This window comes from Xyrauchen texanus, chromosome 30 (assembly GCF_025860055.1).
Source record: "Xyrauchen texanus isolate HMW12.3.18 chromosome 30, RBS_HiC_50CHRs, whole genome shotgun sequence".
Taxonomy (NCBI): domain Eukaryota; kingdom Metazoa; phylum Chordata; class Actinopteri; order Cypriniformes; family Catostomidae; genus Xyrauchen; species Xyrauchen texanus.
The window spans coordinates 33,275,751-33,295,814 of record NC_068305.1 but is presented as its reverse complement, the minus strand read 5'-3'; the positions used below and the strand labels follow the sequence as shown (position 1 = coordinate 33,295,814).

The following is a 20,064-nucleotide window of genomic DNA, read 5'->3' as shown; positions in this document are numbered from 1 at the left end:
AAGTAAGCCAATTATAGGTTACATATCTCAAAAACTGTGTCTCCATGGAGCTATAAAAATTCCTGTTTATTTTGAGCGACCCATCCATACCAACACAAGTGAGTTGGGGGGGCGGGACTGTCTGTTTGTTTGATCCACAGAAGACGGGGTGTATTTCAGGAAGCTGATTGAAAACAAACGTTTATTTTTTCAATTCCGTTTGGTGGCACAGAAATGACACACTTCAGCTTTAACAGAATTATTGGAACATGGAATTGTTTGTCAAGTATTAACAGCATTATTCGAATTATTAGAACACAGAGAGCGTTTTTGCTTCCATCGGCTCTGTTTTGTAATTGTTTTTCAATGTAAACATGTGCTAGATGGAAGTCTTTGACCATTGTGCTACATCTCGCTGATTTTTTCAACATCTTGCACGAGCGCCACGTTTCTGGGACGCCACATTAAGTTAAAAGAACTTAACCTTTTAAAAACTTGTCTCGAGACTCCTGCATTCTGCTCTACTGCTTGCACTGCATCTAGTTTTTTTTAATACAAGAAAACACATGCGGTGAACAGCCCCTTAAAGGAATGTTCTGTGATCAATACAAGTTAAGCTCAATGGACAGCATTTGTAGCATAATACTGATTACCACAAAAAATGTATTTTGACTCATACCTCCTTTTCATTAAAAAAAAAAGCAAAAATGGAAATACATTGAGGCACTGACAATGGAAATTAATGGGGACAATTTTTCGAGGATTTAATTGCATAAATGTGAAGCTTATAATTTTATAAAAGCACTTACATTAATTCTTCTGTTAAAACGTATGTATTATTTGAGCTATAAATATGTATAAATTATCATTTTTACAGTCATTTTAAGATTTTAGGTTTTGTTGACATAATCATGTTAACACGCATATTGTTTACGTCTTATGACTATACTTTAGAAACAGTGAGTATTTTAACATAAAAAATTGGCCCCATTCACTTCCATTGTAAGTGCCTCACAGTAACCAGATTTCTGCTTTTATTTAAAGAAAAGGAGGGACAAGTTGAAATAATTTTTTGTGGTAATCAATATTATGCTACAACTGCGGTCCATTGAGCTTAACTTGTATTGAACCGGGAACATTCCTTTAATTCCTAACGTCTCAAAAGACGTGGTGGTAAAAAGTTTGGAATAATGATTTAGATTTTGCTGTTTCGTAAAGAAATTGGTACTTAAATTCACCAAAGTGGCATTCAACTGATCACAATGTAAAGTCAGGACATTACTGATGTAGAAAATCACTTGCCATTAAATCAAACACAGTTGAAAGCTATTTGGTTCATTAAATGAAGCTTAAAATTGTCTTTGTGTTTGTTTTTGAGTTGCCACAGTACACAATAGACTGGCATGTCTTAAGGTCAATATTAGGTTAAAAATGGCAAAAAAAATAAACAGCTTTCTCTTGAAACTTGTCAGTCAATCATTGTTTTGAGGAATGAAGGCTATGAATAAAATGCTTTAAATTCCCAAAAAACTGAAGATTTCATACAAAGGTGTACACTACAGTCTTCAAAGACAAAGAACAACTGGCTCTAAAAAGGACAGAAAGAGATGTGGAAGGCCAGATGTACAACTAAACAAGAGGATAAGTACATCAGAGTCTCTAGATTGAGAAATAGATGCTTCATTGAATTCTACCCGCTCAACAGCAGTTTCATGTACAACAGTAAAGAGAAGACTCAGGGGTGCAGGTCCTATGGGAAGAATTGCAAAGAAAAAGTCACTTTTGAAACAGAAAAACAAAAAGAAATGGTTATAATAGGCAAAGAAACACAGACATTGGACAACAGATAATTGGAAAAGAGTGTTATGGATCTTAACCCCATTTAGCTTTTTTTGGATCAGCTTGACTGTAAGGTGTGTGAGAAGTGCCCAACAAAACAGCCAGATCTATGGCAAGTGCTACAGGAAGTGTGGGGTGAAATGTCACCTGAGTATCTGGACAAACTGACAGCTGAAATGCCAAGGATCTGCAAAGCTGTCATTGCTGCACATGGAAGATTTTTTTATGAGAAATCTTTGAAGTAGTTTAAGAAGTTCTGAAAATTTCTTTCAAATTGTAATAGTAATTTTTCATGTTATTATTGTCTTGACTATACATTGTGATCAGTTGAATGCCATTTTGGTGAATAAAAGTACCAATTTATTTCCATTAGAGCAAAATCTGTACATTATACCAAACTTTTGGCCACCAGAGTATATATATATTAAAACACTATTGGTTAGGTTGAGGCAAAAGTTTTAGGTAAGGGAGGTATGTTTTAAAGATATATCTAAAATTCACCATGCCCCCAACTGAACACAGCCAAACGTGTTATACAGCACGTCAATTTTGAATTACAAAAATGTTGTCATGTTCACGTAAATTTCACGAGATCAGGCTGGTTATCAAATATTTTTAAGCAAATTTAGCTATCGTTAAACTGAATTGTTATATTTGTTTTAACTTTCCATCAAAACTGATATAACTCCATGCTCCAAGCTCTGTTTGTTTGGTCTACGTACATTTTCCTTTGAGACAGCATCTGCGATCTTGTTGGTCTCATTCAGGAATCTGGCTTTCGACACATCCCCAAGTGCTGCAAAACACCTGCGGAAAGTCACAACAATCACCATCAGGTTACAGTGCGGTCACACTATTTAAAATGTTACAATATATTATCTACTCCACTTTTCCGCAATACAGCAAACCGTGCCGATTTTTCGTATTGAGCCCAGAGATCAATCTCTGACGTTCTGAACTTCTATTGGTCACACATATTTTTGCCATACAAATTTGCAGGTCAGAGTTCTACAAACTTGAACGAAAGACTTAACAAGTTCACATGTGCTTACATTTCTGCTCTCCCACATTGGCACAGGTATGAATGGAAGTGAATGAAGCACAAGTCTAGTGTGAAGGCACCTTTAACCCAATAACATCAAATGCAAACAGCAGAATAATTTCACAATTAACTATCAATACTGCAACAGATCAGGGCCTTGAGAATGGATAGGAAAGATAAGCCGTGATTGGACAGACAGCATGGCTCATGCTTTCTCAAAAATTACATCAGGCAAACAGATAGCAGGAAGTGTGCTCAGACATTTTTCTTACTTGCATTCTCCGCCATGTTCAGACCACTTTTTCTCTGCATGCTTTATGCAGATAAGCCTATACATAACAAACTCATCTTGCATTATTAAAACCCTGCTCATTTAAATTCCAGTTTCAGAACACTTTTAAAAATGCCTATACAGTAAAAGGAAAACTCTAAACATGCCCACTGCTTCCTAAAGCTACTGGAAGCCTTTTCAAAAGGACATTTGGTGCTTTTTATCCTCCTCTACAAGATTTTTCATCTCAGGTGAAGGGGTTTGTCTATTTTGCACAAGATTACACACATTTTACTTTCAGCTGCATCTAATCTAAGTACATATTTCAGCATTTAAAGTGTTCCAATAGCTGTCCCACACAGCTGCTTCCTTTTGAACCCTCTCTTATGATTAATGCTTCTGACATGCATTAAACATTCGCAGCTAAATGCAAGATACGTAACTTTAGAGATTCTTTCTAATAGACACATTTTAAATCCCCCTTTTTCTCCCCAATTTGGAATGCCCAATTCCTAATGCACTCCTCGTGGTGGTGTAGTGACAAATCTCAGTTGCCTCCGTGTTTGAGACCATCAATCCGCGTATTTTATCATGTGGCTTGTTGAGCACGTTACCACGGAGACATAGCACATGTGGAGGCTTCACGCTATTCTCCGTGGCATCCACACACAACTCACCATGCACCTCACCGAGAGTGAACCATATTATAATAACCACAAAGAGGTTACACCATGTGACTCTACCCTCCATTGCAACCGGGCCAATTTGGTTGCCTTAGGAAACCTGGCTGAAGTCACTCAGTATGCCCTGAATTCGAACTCGCAACTCCAGGGGTGGTAGTCAGTGTCTTTGCTCGCTGAGCTACCCAGGCCCCTTTTATTTGATTTCTTGGCAGCTGTGGCTCAGTTGGTAGAGCAGTTTGGTCACTAATCGCAGGGTTGGTGGTTCGAATCCCGGCCCACACGACTCCACATGCCGAAGTGTACTTGGGCAAGACACTGAACCCCAAGTTGCTCCCAATGGCAGGCTATGAATGTGTGTGTGAATGGGTGAATGAGACACAGTGTAAAGCGCTTTGAATACCGCTAAGGTTAAAAGGTGCTATATAAGTGCAGGCCATTTACATTTACTTCACCAAATAAAATGTTTATTCTCTCATAATTTACTCACCCTCATTCCATCCCAAATGTGTGTTACTTTTTTTCTTCTGCAGAACACAAACAAAGATTTTCAGAAGTAAATCTCAGCTCTGTAATGCAAGTTACATTTTTAACTTTGAAGCTCCAAAAAGCACATAAAGGTAGCAAAAAGCTAATCCAAAATGTAACTCCTTTTTTACTGTGCATTTTGCCAATGCAGTCTCAAGGCACGATCATGATTTCAAGCTTGATTACATTTCCTAGTGTTTCAAGCATACACATAGCACTAGATGGCACTAGGATGTGTAATAGAGCTTGAAATCCTGATCACCAAGACAATCTCTGATGTCAATATAGTGAAAAAGTTGTTATATTTTGGTCAGTTCTCATCCAAAATGTATTGGATTACTTCAGAATACATGGATTAAACCACTGGAGTCTGGATAACTTTTATGCTGCCTTTATGTGATTTTTGGAGCTATTAAGTTTTGGTCACCATTCACTTGCATTGTATGGACCTTTAGAGCTGAGATATTCTTCTAAAAATCTTAATTTCTGTCCTGCAGAAGAAAGAAAGTCATACACATCTGGGATCGATTAAGGCAGTGGCGTAGCCAGAAACAAGACTTTGGGTGTACCAAGAGAAAACCTGTTGTGCGAGGACCAAAGCACAATTAAGGGCAATATAATAAAATGACGATTAACAAACATTGCATCAGTTTATTTTTGGCTATAATTTTTCAAGCTCTGTGTAGTTTAAATGACTGAAAAATAAAATTAAATGGAGTAAGTATTGCAATCTAATGCAATTACATTAATGCATTTTTAAAAGTGGCTTATGTGTCCAAATTGTATTTGAGGATGTACAAGATGGCAGAACTAGTATATTTCTGTCAATATTAATCTGTTTTACAGGCTCCTAAGCGTCAGGGTTAGGCACATGATTCCAGGGGCGATGTCATTAAGTTATGTGGTCTTGCTTGTCTGACCTCTCAGCAATGTGGAGTTGTCGTGCCTCAAGGGAGAGTTTACTCAGAGTCTTCCACATGGCCTCTGTCTCTGAAGACATCTCCAGGGTTTCCAGGAATGCTGTGGCCCTGTGCACACACAAGCAACCAAGACCAGAGTATATTAACATCATTTAAGCATCATGAGTTAATATCTATACTCTATCAAACATTGCACTTCTTCATAAGTCCTAATGGAGGCCTCGTTGTAGATATTATTGGTACCTATAATAGTCTCCATCGTCAATGGCTGTTCCAAACTCGATCAGTCCCTCATCCAGAGTGTAGGAGACAGAATTAACCCCTTCAGTCACAATGACTTCAGTTTTACCATTGGATCTCTCCAGGTCTACAATATCCCCCTGCGGCAGGCACAAAGTCATGTGACCAAACTCACAGTTGACTAAACATGAAGATTTGAGATTTGGGCCAGGATTTGAGCTCACCTTGAGTGGAAACATTGTGACCCTTTCCGGGCTGTCGATGGTGTACCAAACACACAGGTTTCCTCTGTTCTGAGCCACAACTACATCACTGCCAGGTACCCACTGGACGTAAGGACAGAAACTCAGCATGGTGCTCTTCTTGGTGCTGTCGATGTCATACAGGTGGAGCTTAACGGGGAGAATGAGACAGAACAGGAGGAAGTTTCAAATCTATCCGATTTTATCAGTAATATTAAAGCTTAAATAACAATGTGTGCCCCTTACCCTGAGTTTCTTGTCCCTAAAGAGAAGTTTACGTCCCGTTTCATTCAGCTCCAGCCAGTCAATCTTGGAATCATGGCTTATGGTGCCCAGATTGTACCCGCCGACTAGGTCCACTGAGAAAACAGGAAGAAAGATGGGTCGTAGGAGATTAATGCATCAAGTACCAGCTATTGTTTCTTTTGTAGAGATCTAAGATTATAATTATAATTAATTACAAAATAATTAGCAAAATTCATTTTAAAATGGTTATAAATGCAGAATAGCATTTCAAACCACAGGACAATTTAGCCAATTTCATGTAAATTAATCCATTCAACGTAGTTAACCTTTTAAACAGTAAGAGGCTTTAAAACAATGTTTTAAAACTACCATAAGCAAACCAGATAAACTATTTACCATCAGAAAGATTCTGTAATAAGGGAAAATAATACTTGAACATTGAGTGGAAATAAATAAATAGGCATAAATACAAAATAAAAAATTTGGAGATGGCTCTATTTACTGCCATGAACATCACTATACACACAAACATACCAGACACACACACACACAAAACATTCAGGCATCTTTTAATTCATAACCCCAACATCCGCTATCTAACAAAATAAAAAAAAATCAATAAGTCTTTCATGAATCACATTCTGTGACGCTCTTTGTTCACAAATAACCATTCTGATGGGAAGCATCACTTATGAAGGGGGAAAAAAGAAAGACAGGAAAATCACTTTCCAATTTGCACTTTCAGAACAGGTTTTAAGCACACGGAGCAGTGACGGGGAAAAGCACTCTGCTGTCTGTCAGAAGAAAATAAATTGGATGAAAGTTGTTTCTCATTTTCACCACCTAAAGGAAAAAAAGGTCTGCAGGATGGAGGGAGCATGCCTGGACTTAATTAGCACAGGAAGTGGTCAGAGTGTGGCAGATGGCGCGCTGTGGCCCAGTGAAGGAGAGTGCTGTGACGATGACACAGCGGGGTCATATCTAATTGAAGGGTAACATCCTAAATGACAAAACATCACATCAACATTCTTCTCTTCTGTTCCTAAAATGTTGTTCTTCTTCATCTGTGGATTCAAATAACGAGTCACATGGAAAAGTTGTCCCAATCAAGACCACTGATGATGTCATTCCAATAAGCTTGCATGGACAGGCAATGAGCTGTTAATTAAAACAGTCAGGCAGAGACTTTTCTGAATGAGTAAATGGGATTCTATCATAATTGTGTATTTTTGATCACACTGCCATACTATGAGCTAAATCAGAGGCTAAATCAGAAGTTGTCGAAAGAAGCAAGAACTCTATTTAGAATATTGCCGCTGTTATGAAATTAACAATGCATATCCATATAAATCATTAAAACAGAAACAAAAGAATATTTTCTATAGACTATGGAAAAAAAATTAAAAAATTGTCCTATGTAATAAACTTCACGATGTCTTACAAAATAATACCTATGACTTAAATATAAGCTAAACACCTAAAGGAATCATGAGTCACATTTGTCAGTCATATAACCTATCTTTAGCTATAAGAGCAGTAAGACATGTGATTGCTTGAAAAAAAACTAATTATGTCACTCAAATGCACCCCCATACCAGCAGTTATGGGTGAAGACTTACCGATAGCAATAGTTTTGATGTCTATCAGGTAGGCCAACTTTTTGTTGTCCTCCACTCCCCTCTGCTTTCTCTCATTCAGACGCACACTGCACACACAAACAGACGAGTAAACACTACCTGTTTGTGCCGTGGGACCTGTCAGTGCTCCATCATGAGGAACCAAGCACTGCAATCTGACAACTCCTGACAGGCTTTATATATGCATGCAGATTTGTGATGAGTAAGAGCCAGCTGTATGAAAAGCAACAGCAGTTCTCAAAGCAAACTGACAGTACTAGGTCAAGTGTTAAATGAAGGCTAAATAACGCCATCTAGTGCTCAGATTTAGACATGACTTCAGTGCATAAAATACAAGCAGTTGTCTTCCCTTTTCCTCTGAACAGACAATATGAATTTACCTTTTTCATCATTTTAGAACAATCGGCAAAAGTTATTAAGGACAATGCATTTGCAACACATAATGTGACGTATTTGCAAGACAAAGAATATTCAGTGGGGGGAAAATGTAGGACACGGTTTTCTATATCTGGATTTTATGGGTGAAACACGTTAAGCCAATATTATTAATATATTGTTATTAATAAATTAATACATTTAAATAATTATTTAAATGTCTATTTATTATTACATTATATAGCATGTACATTATTTTTATCAGTAACACTTTAGAATACGGTTCCATTTGTTTACATTAGTTAATATGAACTGTCAATGAACAATACTTTTACTGCTGTTATTAATCTTGGTTATTGTTTTAACTAGTAATATGTTTATTGTATTACAGTGGTTAGCACCGTCCCTCACAGCAAGAAGGTCCTGGGTTCGAGTCCCGGCTCAACTAGGGCCTTTCTGTGTGGAGTTTCCTCCAGGTGCTCTGGTTTTCCCCACAAGTCCAACACATGCAGGTTAAGTGAATTGGAGACTCTAAATTGCTCATATGTGTGTGAGTGGGAGTCCCCCAGTCACAAGGGTTTGCGTCAGGAAGGGCATCCGGTGTAAAACTTCTGCCAAATCAATATATATTTATATATGCGAACTATCACGAAGCGGACCCTGCACCTACACGGGACAAATGCTAGGAAAGAGAGAGTTAATGTACTATGAACTAACACAAACCTTTTTAGCATTTTTAGCATTATATTCAATTAATACATTTTCACCAATATTATTTTTAACCACCTGCACAGCCTTTTTTTCCATTTGTATTTTAAATGTGAAACATGCTAGGCCAATTTTATTTATAAACTATAATGACTCTATTAATTTATATATTATTTAAATTAATATATACATATTATTATACAATTTATGTTATTTTATCATTTATTATTATTATTAAAAATAACAGTCTCATTGTTATTATTTTTTATTAATATTATCAATAAGTAAAGGGGTCCATTCTGACATCATGTTGCCTATATACAGTGGGTTTTTTTTTTCCCAAATGTAATAAATACGAAGATAATAAAAGGCAAACCTAATGAGGTGAGGGTTCATAAACTCTGTCCGAACAGATCCCAAGATTTCATTGCTTCCGTATTCCACCAGTGCCAGCTCTCCAGCATTGAATATCATGCATACCTAACCAGAAATAAAGCAATTTACAATTAGCTAGTGCCAACTTTAATTATTTCAGCTATGGCTGCATGATTCATTAAACTCAGTCGCTTTCCCTTCATACCATTCTTGTAAATGACTTAATAAAACAAAAATGATGCAATCAAATAAGACCGTACCATTTCATTTTCAAAGAAATATTTTTCATTTCCCCCGGAGCCCTGCCATGCCACCTGTAATGGGAGAGAGGTTGTTTATTGGAGTACAACATGTTCATCAAATTTTGTTTTCCACTACATTACACAGAAAGAGGTAGGGAGAGGAATAGAGAGTGAGAGAGAGAGAGAGAGAGCGAGAGAGAGAGAGAGAGAGAGAAAGACCATAGACAGGGCCCTTCACCATTATCCTGTTTGTCACACTAAACTTTCTTCCAACTCCCATAAGGGCACTTTGGAAACTCAATTAAACATGGATTAACACAGTGAACCATGACAGCCCTTGAACTTTTAATTAGATATTTTTAAACCTTAGCCCATCCAATGGAGGCATTCACTCTTAATGCTAATAAAATCTGTAAAACTTCTCAACCACTTATAAAGAACAGATTTCTGATGGGCAAAATACAGTTCAGACTTAATGAAGATCTTAATCAGAATGAGATATCAAGAATAGATTCCAAGAAATGAATTGATAAATACCAAGCTGACATGACAATACAGAAACCTAACAGAAACTAAACAATAGCAAAGTGTCATTCCTACCTCACTCAGTTTGTTGGACACCAGGTCTCCCAGCAGAAGGGTGTCAGAAGTATGAGCCACTAGATGTCGATCCTTCCCCATGACCTTAACCTCATCTATCTCATAACCATACTGAGACTTCAGCACCACTCGTGTGCCAGTGGACAAATTCTTCACTATTACCTGAGAAGAGTTTAAGAAATAAAGTTACAGTGTCTGAAAACCTAATAGTATGGTAGTTCCAGTTAATGCTGTAGGATGAAAACTGAATAAAAAATAAGAGCCCAATCACAATACAATTATTTGAGAAGACTGTAAAGCTACTAAATAGAATAGATACACTGTACTCTTTAAAATATCCTTAAGTAAAGCTCACCTGACTCAGCCCTACATAGGTGATCTCAAATTTGTTCTTGTAAATACTCCTGCGCAGGCAGCAGTCAAACAGCTCGACTCCTCCACACAATGTGCCCTGCAATTCAGAGATCATATCCACCAGTGTTTGAAAATGTATATAGCAACAAAAAACATAAAAGCCTAGCAAGCCATAATAAGTACAGCATTGCACAATAAAAAAGTGGGTACAGTAGATTTCAGTACCTGAACAGAATAAAGAAGCTCTCAAAGACTTTAGAAGTTCAGAAATATTTATTGAATTGGTCATCAAAACTCACCACAGAGAGCCGAGAGCCATCTTTTTTCCAGGCTAGAGCTGTGATGGTGTACAAGTTTGGAATCTCTTTGGGAGAAGCTTCATCCCAGTTGCCTTTTCGAGGACTCCAGTTGAAAACTCTCAACCTGAAGACAAATTATTTTACTTGATATGATGACATGGTATTGCATGGCTAAAAATGCCCAGAACAATGTTTTAAGACATTGATTTACATTTAGAAAAAGCATCAATGCAAACAAAATGAGACACATAAGTTGCAGTCATTTTCAATCCAGTTTAGGGTTATGATGGGCAGAATGTTTTGTTTTTCATTAACTCTGCTCAAATAGATCTCTCACCTGTCATAACTTCCTACGACTATGGACTGGCCACTGGGGCTAGCTGTCGCAATGGTGAATTCCTTTTCAGAATGATCTCGGCTATAGTCAAATGTCTGAAGAATGTGGCCCTCCCTTCCATAGGCTACGATCTTCTTATCACATCCAGCCACAATTATGCTGTTGATACCCCATGCCAGGGCATATGGCGGGCATGCATGTGTCAATAGTTTGCCCTTTAAAAATCATAACAAAATTAACTGAATCATAAGTAATGCAAATGATTGCAAATATAATATTATAAAATGTGTTATAAAAGAGTTTGAATAAAATAAAGTGGTTCTTTACCTGAGATTCTCCAGATCCTTCGTCATCGAAGAAGTACCGAACAACCGTTCCATCTGCATGACCAGAGAGGATTCCCTTCCCTGAGACACTGAGACGATGGAACAAAAGATATAATGATATGAGAAATGTTCTGGGCTGTGATGCTGAATTTAAGTATTATAGTTGATTTTGTTTGACAGGTGAACGAGCATCAGAGAAGAAGTCATGTAAATATGCATATATACTTTGAGGTCAGTGAGACAACGTAGGAGTCTGTTCCATAGATCGTAGAGGACTTGCTTGTTTTTGTATTGGCTTGACGAACCTGCATTAGCCACAAAAAATATTCAAAGAAAATCATATTTGCTAAATAAAAATTCAGGTCTAAAGCATTGAAAATTCACCACACTTACTTTTCCCTCTGCTAGTCCATATAGTATTGCATGCTCTGTCGGCCAAACCAAACATGTTACAGCACTCTGGAGAACAACAAAAGAGTTAAGACATGTAACAAACATCACTTATGCCAATTTACACTTGTGACATGTATGGCGAGTATTATTTTTCTCATCAAAATACTTACTGTTTGTATAAATTTATTGCAAATAACCTTTTTATCTCCCCTGGAATAGAAAACATATCAAATAAAAAATGTGAAATAATATGATTAATGCATTCACCACTGTTGTGGTATCACACAGCATTTTGCTTGTGTAGAAGGCAAGTAATTATTTAATGATCAGCAATATGGAAAATACACCTATTATATTTGTTTGTACATATATATATATAATTCATATTTTATATACACTACATAATATTAATATACTTATATTGTATCTGAGATACTTACCATTCTTCTCCAATTTTGTATACAAATATGATGTTGTCTGTTTGGGCAACTGCTATTTTGGTTGAATCGGGGGAAAATGCTATGGACTTGACCACATATGTTTTCTTTCCATACTGCAACAAATAATAAAGCTGTTACTTCATTTTTCAATACATTTTACTGATGTATTAAGAAACTATAAACAGCTTTCATAGGATAGTAAGTGTGTGTGTGTGTGTGTGTGTGTGTGTGTGTGTGTGTGTGTGTGTGTGTGTGTGTGTGTGTGTGTGTGTGTGTGTGTGTAGAAATGCATTGATAAGTTACTTTGGGGTCTGCAGGCTTTGTAGTGAATCTGTCTCTTTTCTCTCCTTGCTCATCATATAGAATAACCACTCTATCAATAGTGCAAACTGCAAACTTTGCATTGTTTGGAGCCCAAGCCATACAGGTGACTTTAGCAGCTCCATCCTAAAGAAAAGACATTAAAGGCATTAAAGTAACTACACTATGATCAATGCAAACAGTTAAAATGACCTCTCCCTCCCTGTGCACACTACATCTGGCCAGTAAAGTAATATTGACACAAATATTGCAGTTTGCAAGTTATGATCAGACATACAATCTGACCATAAGATAATAAGTTCACTTTTTTGTTAGAACAGTGCAAGCATTTATGTTATATTGTAACACTCGTATGCCATATGAGACAAAGTAAATTTAGGTCCAAGGTCCCAGTTAAATAGAATACTAGTCACCATAAGTGTTTCTTTAAACAAAACAAAACACTATTATATAACTAGCCAATGTTTTCTTTTCTTTTCTTTTTTTACATTAATTTGCTAAAATATGACAGAAAAATTATCCAGTCTGCATTCTTTTCACAATATAAATCTAAATACATTATACATACATACTATTATCCTGGCAATACTTTACAGTACATAATTGTGGTATTAAGTGAGTCTTGAATGTTCAGCAAAGGGCAGGAGTCACATACCGAGATTTTAATAACATTCAGTTATTGCAAAATACATTATTTCTATTATGCTTCTTAGCACAGCATGGAGGTTTAAGTTAAATTCACCGAGACACATACTCATCCAAGTAATGCTAAGCTAAGAGTCATCATTCCTACTACGGATAGCGGACTGCCACAAGCTAGTTAGCTAGCGCCGATAAATAGCATTATAAATTAACTTACCTGAGGAGTTAGAAGAGTCTTTAGGTACTTTAGTTTCATAATTCACATTTACAAATGACTCGTTGCAGTTAGAATGATAGATTTATAGATATAGTCATATTTTGGGTTCATAGTTGTCAGGCTGCCGACATTGTGGTAAACAGCTTTCTCCCTGGTTACCGTAGTTAAGGAAAAAATGTATGACGTCGTTACGTAGCTTAGAATGAAACGCGTCATGTGTTTATCTCGTTTAATGTCATTCTTTTTTTTATTTTTTAATTGAGGATCTTTAAGCTATAACAGATAGTATGAGGCAATTTATAACATTATAATGAAACAACAAAAATATTAAAATAATTATGGAGATGCCGGGGATTGAACCCGGGGCCTCATACATGCAAAGCATGCGCTCTACCACTGAGCTACATCCCCTCCGATACAAATTGCGGGTTGAAACGGTATTAATCTCTGAACAAATGTTCTAACTAGTGAAGACAGTTTCACACATGAAATATATATTTTTATTACAAAAACTAAGATGAGTCACTCATGCAATACATCCAATACATTTACACATATTTAATACATTACCTAGACATTTCAGCAGAATAAATGCTTTATTTAAAAAAACTGGGGAGAGCTGGGGCTGACCTTCAGGGAGGCAAACTACACTGGGAAATTAATCACCCCAAAAAGGATTTCATCACTATGCCCACATAAAATAAACCTGTACTTGAATGCAACCATCTCAGCAAACAGTGAAGAGGGCTAAACACTCCTGGACTACCTCCCTGGGCAAACCATTTACAGCACTATGTAAATAAATAAATATTCAAATAGACAAAAAAGGTAAACAATATGACAGCAATATATGAGGAATGTTTTAACATGATCACCATCAGTGACTCCACAAAACAAATTCCAAATATACCAAGATTACAAACTAACAATTATATTTAAACAATTGTCCCGTAAAATATATACAAATATCTAAATATAATAACTAGAAGTTTACTCCCAGAAAGAAGCCTTGTGCTAGGCATTTCTTTGCAGCTGATATCTTCAAATGGTCAAAGAGATTAATACATTTATTTGTGTACAAAACAAATTCAATAAAAGTACTAAAGTACACTCACCAAAAAAAAAAAAAAAAAAGCTTTCTGCTATCCAAGGAATAATGTTTCGATTTTAGTGTGACACCTTTAGATAAAGAGTTTAATATAATTCAAATTAAATGTAAAATTAAAAAACATACAAAGTATAAAATACATGTTCCCTGAACAGAGTCTTGTGTCATGAAAGTGATTTTTATCTGAGCATTTTAAAATTGGTGTGATGTTATAATTTCAAATTGTTGATAATAAAATGGGTACAAAAAAATGTCATCCTTGTAATATTCAAAGGTTTGATGTTTTGGCAGTAAGTTCTACAGAGACTATTTTGACTGTTTAATTTTGATTGTGATAAACTTCGATGTCGAACGATATGAAAAATATTTTTTATATATATTTAAATGTATCCACATCCGCTCCATACTTTTCCTTTTTCTGCCGCTGTCACCTGCGACACCTTGTCACCAGTGGCGGTCTTAACATAGAGGCATAGGTAGGCGGCTGCTTGGGGCCCCCTACCAGCGGTCGAAGTAGGGGGGCCCCCAACCAACCTAAAACAAATCATAAGAAATAATAAAATAAAAGGACCCTTATCATCATGAACGCTTCAAAAGCATAGTACATTTTATTAACATTCTTAAGAAATACGTTGAAACATTGAAGTACTGGTTAAAATGTCCAGTTCATGGTTATCTATCCCTACACATACACCCCCTATTTTCACAATGAAATGGACTAGTCCGTAACGGTGCGCGCCGCGAAAGATAAACACACAGTGACAGGAGGACAGGGATGTACACAAACAGAGACGAAACAAGACGAGTCTAATCGCGAAAATGAAAAGTTGTTACCCAAGCGGCTCAATTAAAAGGAAAAAGCGAAAAGACGCTGATAAGTATTTGGCAACGCTGCCAAAGATGACACACTTTTTTACGGCTAACGTTACTGATACAGACAGGAATAAAAACGTCCAACGAGTTGAACATGCCGCTACAGCAGCAGCTAGCTGTGAAGTGGTGCTAGGTGAGGATAACGTGAACCAAGAAATTGAGGAGGCTTTGGTGAGTCAACCTGTGAAATTTACGGTAAAACATTTTTTTTTTACTAACGTAATTGTAGTAGCCCTATGATTCTACAGCATGTGATCCATCATATGTTGTGATAACGTTAACCTGAAGAATTTGTAAAACATTGTGCACAATGAAGGTTTGAACTTTCAGAGACACACACAGACATCAAGATTCAGCATAATGAATCATTATCAACAACTGTGATGATATAAGTGCAGTGCATGATGGGAGCCATCAATCAAAACTCATCAATATCTCCTAGCATACATTGCAGCATGAATAAATTATGCTGAATTGCCTAAAGGTGATGATACACAGGGCAACTTTTTGAGCAATGTTGCTTGGGCACTTTCCCATTGAAAATGGGCAATACATTTCTATCTGGATATTTTAGATCGGTCGTAGGGCCTGTGTCTCATCTGGTTGCCTGTTGACGGCAACATGGCTCAAAAAGTTGTCCTGTGTATCATCACCTTTAGTATTTTCTTTTATTATTATTATCTGCTTTTATTTTTGCTGTTGTTATTGTTGAAACGTTTTAGTAGCTTGTTTTGTGATGTTCAGAGTTTTATCTGATTATTTTGTTGATTGTCACCGTTGTTGAGATTCATATGCTGATTCTTGATGTCTGTGTTGGTCTACATCATACTGTAGTTCAAAACCTTTATTGTACACCATGTGTTTGTAAAGTTCTTCAGATTACCTGTTTGTCACTGCTAGCTCGCATGCGGTAGGTTCACAGAGCTTTAATACTCAAAAACGTGAAATATGAATTCATATTATACATACCTTCGCCTTGGGCCCCCAATTTGCTAAATCTGCCACTGCTTGTCACTACAGTGATACACCTGTCCTGTAATAGTGTGACTAATAATGTTAACGCTGAGGAATTTTCAACAGCAGGATGTTGCACGTGTCTCATTTCGCGCCAAATATTTAAAAGTGTACACTGTCCAGTAGACACTGCCCCGGAGATGTGTGCATAAAGTGACATATCAGATGTTGCCTTCAAAGATTCCTAAAGCTAAAGCTTCTATTTATCAACCATGCTTCACAGATATACCGTATTTTTGATAGTTCCTCCACAGACATTTTTGCAACTTATGTGGGTCAAAGTAGCTGTTCAAATCAAGCCATTTCTTAAGTTCATATTGTGACTAATACTCTGTAAAACATTAATAATTGTGTGATAAATAATAATACAAAATTTACTGTCAACCTTTGTCAGTTGCCATTTGAGATTTAAGCATACTATATTTTTGTTAATTTGAAAACATATGACCACCTTACTAAAACCAGCCTAAACTGATTGGCTGGTTTTTTAGTTTTCTTTCTTTTTTTTGTGCCTGTCAGGCTAGGAGACAAGCTAGCCCTATACTAGATAAACGAGTTATGCACCGGTTTGGCCAAGCAGGGTGACCAGCTAAAACTATGAAGGTATTTTTGGTGCAAAACCACTGAGCACCTGTTTTAAAATTTTATATATATATATATATATATATATATATATATATATATATATATTTACACAGAACATTTTATAACACATCTCTACTGCTTTCCATGAGATGATGGTCTTTATTTTAATTTTAAAACATGCTACAAGTTTTTTTTGTTTTTTTGTTTTTTTGTTTTACTTTTTCTTTCTACCAGAAAAATAAATTATTACCTGACCTATCCAAGAGTCTTCTAAACCAGTCAGTATTTACATAGGCTGAATCAAACATATTAATAAACACCAGCACATCACAGAAACTTAATAAACATGTTTTCGTCAATATAGTAAGGCTCGCTTTCTTCTGCACTCAACAGGAGTCAGAAAGCAAGTCTTTCTGTTCTTTCCGCAAATTACCGTTATTATTGCAATATGCGCGCACTCGGATTTAAATCGCGGCTGACTTGACCGCAATGACCAGCGCGCATATTTAAATTATAAACAAATGTATAACAGTGTGTGATTTCAGAAAAAAAATAAGTAAGAAAAAACATATCTTAATTGGTATTTGCCACTGCCAGCTCGGGAAGATGTTCATGGAAGTTATTTTTTTTCCCCTATTCGTTCAGGCGCCATGTTCCGCTAACAGTGAGGCGCCCAAACTAGCTCTTCTGATTGGCCAAAATTCTCTGATCTCTGAACAGTTCCTGCTGCTGCCTCTACAGACGCACAAATCACTTTTGCTCCATATTTTATACAGATATGTGGCGCAAAAGGGAGAGCGCGCGAAAGAACAGTGTTTGAGACGCGTAGCAGCAGATTCAACAAGTTATGTACTTGTGTTTGTGCTATAAAAATATCCAAGAAGAAAACATATTTGAGAGACAATATTCTACATGTGTGCAACTCTCACTGGATGAATTCACATACTGATTTGCGGATGAGCTAAATTTGTCCGTGCACTTCACATTTTGAGTGTGTGTGTGAATGTGTTTTGCACCATATTCACAGCAAGCAACTCGAGCAAAAAATGTGAGCTTATGAGTTTCTTAATTTGTGATTCGTAGAAAAGATTTGTACACCTGCAATGAAGAATTTGAGGTGTAACTGTTGAGTTGTGTTAGTGGGAGAGAAAATAAATCTACAAGTTTGCAACTATTAAAACATTGTTTTCTGTGACTTCAAATTTACTGATACACATGTGTGACTAATCTCTACATTCCAATTCCACTGTCAAGGTGCTCAGTTGTTTTGCACCTAAAATATGTTCATATTATGCTCTCTTTGTGGGAGCGTCAATTGAAAACGCAAATCTTCTTCCATCCATAGCGAGCTCTACAGCTGGCCTGAAGATGTACTTGAATGAAACCTTTTCCACTTTGAAAATTGACAATATTTGTCAATGGATGGAGGTCAGGAACATGTCTTCAGAGTTTCTAGTTCCCTTTCAAATTTGATTATTATATGTCTCACAGTTCGGATACATTACTATTGTGACAAAGCAAACTGATGTTCTGTGTTAATGCAGCGCTTTGAAAAGTGGCCATAGCACCTGCAAATTGTGGTGGCGATCTTAATGGTAGCACAACTGTATCAGAGACCTGTTCATATCTGCCATGTATCTGCCATGTTTCCAAGAAAGAAGAGGTAAGAATGCATAGGATTTGGGATGTGGTACAGCTGGATTTCATTTACCTTGATGGTCAATATTTGAAATGCAAATCACTGTTTGTTTGACTAGCATAAAACTTTATGAATATTGTGTATTCACAATATACTGTATACTGCCTACTATTTAGCATGTGTAACGGTAGGCATTATTTCACTTTGTGAAATGTGTGCGACTTCACATTATATTAATGACGTCACCTCATGTTGCATTCAGCAAGTGGTGTCTTGTTATGATCTTGGAAATAAAACGGGTCACTGATTCTTGAGATAAGGTACAAAACATGTAGGCCTACATAAATAAAAAAATAAAAAAATCCTCTTTTTGTTAAGTATCAAGACATTTATAATAATAATGAAAAGGTTAAAAAAGGAAATGTGATTACCAAAAAATTAACCTTAACAATGTTAAACTGACAAACAAAAAAATGCAACAAATTTATAAATATAAGTATCAAATGAAAGGTCGGGATCTGGAAGATATCAAACAATACATTAAGTAAACGTAATATAATATTTCCCATAAAAAAACTGGCCATCAAAGTTGTGTCCTCACCTGGCGTCAACTCCGTCAGATTTGTATATAACCCTGAATAAATCAGACAATGTCACGGTTAGCTAGAACACCCTTTCCCACTTCCTGCTCATGGTGGATGCAACAGTAGGACACGTGGTCTGGTAAATTTAATATTTCTTTATATTTTAAACAATGTTTAAGTCTCTGCGGTCACAGCTTCAACCTGTCAACACTCTCACACACTTTATGATAATTTCTGTTAAGAATTGTAAAATAATTTTGACATTTTTGTTTAGGTTATGGTGGCAGCTTTAAGTAAGGGGAAAAAAACCTAAATGGCTCCAGCGTACAACACATGGTTTAGATGGAAAAATATAGAATTTGTTCAACTCCGTCAGGATTTTCAGAATAGTGTGAAAACAGAAAAAAAAAAAAAAAATATATATATATTTAATTTAATTTGACCAATTGTCACACATTATACATACATTTCTGCATATACATGGTGAAATTATTTATTTTTCACATATCCCAGCTAAGCTGGGGTCAGAGTGCAGGGTCAGCCATGATACAGCGCCCCTGGAGCAGATAGGTTCAAGGGCCTTGCTCAAGGGCCCTGCTCAAGGGCCCAACAGTGGTGTCTTGGTGGTGTTGGGGCTTGAACCCACAACCTTCTGATCAGTAACCCAGAGCCTTAACCGCTGAGCCACCACTGCCCTAATATATATATATATATTATTTTTTTATTTTTTTTTTTTTTCTGTTTTCACACTATTCACACTATATATATAATGTATTTGATCACTTAACTCTTTTACTGAACACCATAAAGGTAAAGACTTTACACTCTTGTTGGATGGATCAAATTAAAATAGCACAATTAGTATCTGATGGAGTTGAAGTGAAAATGTCAGTTTTCAGAAAGAAGTGTTTTTATAAAAACCTGTTCCCCTTACATGGTTTGTTAGCTGAGACCTTTGTCTACAAATATACCTATTTCAAAATAATTTTGTATTAAAAAATAAAAACT

The 20,064-nt window shown here is 36.3% G+C and overlaps 1 protein-coding gene and 1 non-coding gene across 2 annotated transcripts in view; both read right to left on the bottom strand.

Moving 5' to 3' along the window:
- The window catches only part of LOC127623870 (intraflagellar transport protein 172 homolog), a 40,090-nt gene extending 26,691 nt beyond the window's left edge, over positions 1–13,399 (bottom strand). The window contains exons 1-19 of the mRNA XM_052098446.1: positions 13,254–13,399; positions 12,377–12,520; positions 12,074–12,186; positions 11,804–11,843; positions 11,634–11,699; positions 11,466–11,545; positions 11,242–11,329; positions 10,915–11,129; positions 10,578–10,701; positions 10,280–10,375; positions 9,925–10,086; positions 9,343–9,396; positions 9,084–9,187; positions 7,607–7,692; positions 5,988–6,100; positions 5,724–5,891; positions 5,503–5,639; positions 5,260–5,367; positions 2,541–2,625 (exon numbers count right to left, since the gene is read on the bottom strand). Of these exons, the coding sequence (XP_051954406.1) occupies positions 2,541–2,625; positions 5,260–5,367; positions 5,503–5,639; positions 5,724–5,891; positions 5,988–6,100; positions 7,607–7,692; positions 9,084–9,187; positions 9,343–9,396; positions 9,925–10,086; positions 10,280–10,375; positions 10,578–10,701; positions 10,915–11,129; positions 11,242–11,329; positions 11,466–11,545; positions 11,634–11,699; positions 11,804–11,843; positions 12,074–12,186; positions 12,377–12,520; positions 13,254–13,292 (2,022 nt within the window). The 5' untranslated portion in view covers positions 13,293–13,399. The remainder of the gene's footprint in view (positions 1–2,540; positions 2,626–5,259; positions 5,368–5,502; positions 5,640–5,723; positions 5,892–5,987; positions 6,101–7,606; positions 7,693–9,083; positions 9,188–9,342; positions 9,397–9,924; positions 10,087–10,279; positions 10,376–10,577; positions 10,702–10,914; positions 11,130–11,241; positions 11,330–11,465; positions 11,546–11,633; positions 11,700–11,803; positions 11,844–12,073; positions 12,187–12,376; positions 12,521–13,253) is intronic.
- Positions 13,400–13,592: 193 nt separating this feature from the next.
- Positions 13,593–13,664, bottom strand: trnaa-ugc (transfer RNA alanine (anticodon UGC)). Its single transcript has one exon. It is a non-coding gene; the product is annotated as a tRNA-Ala (tRNA).
- Positions 13,665–20,064: the final 6,400 nt, after the last annotated feature.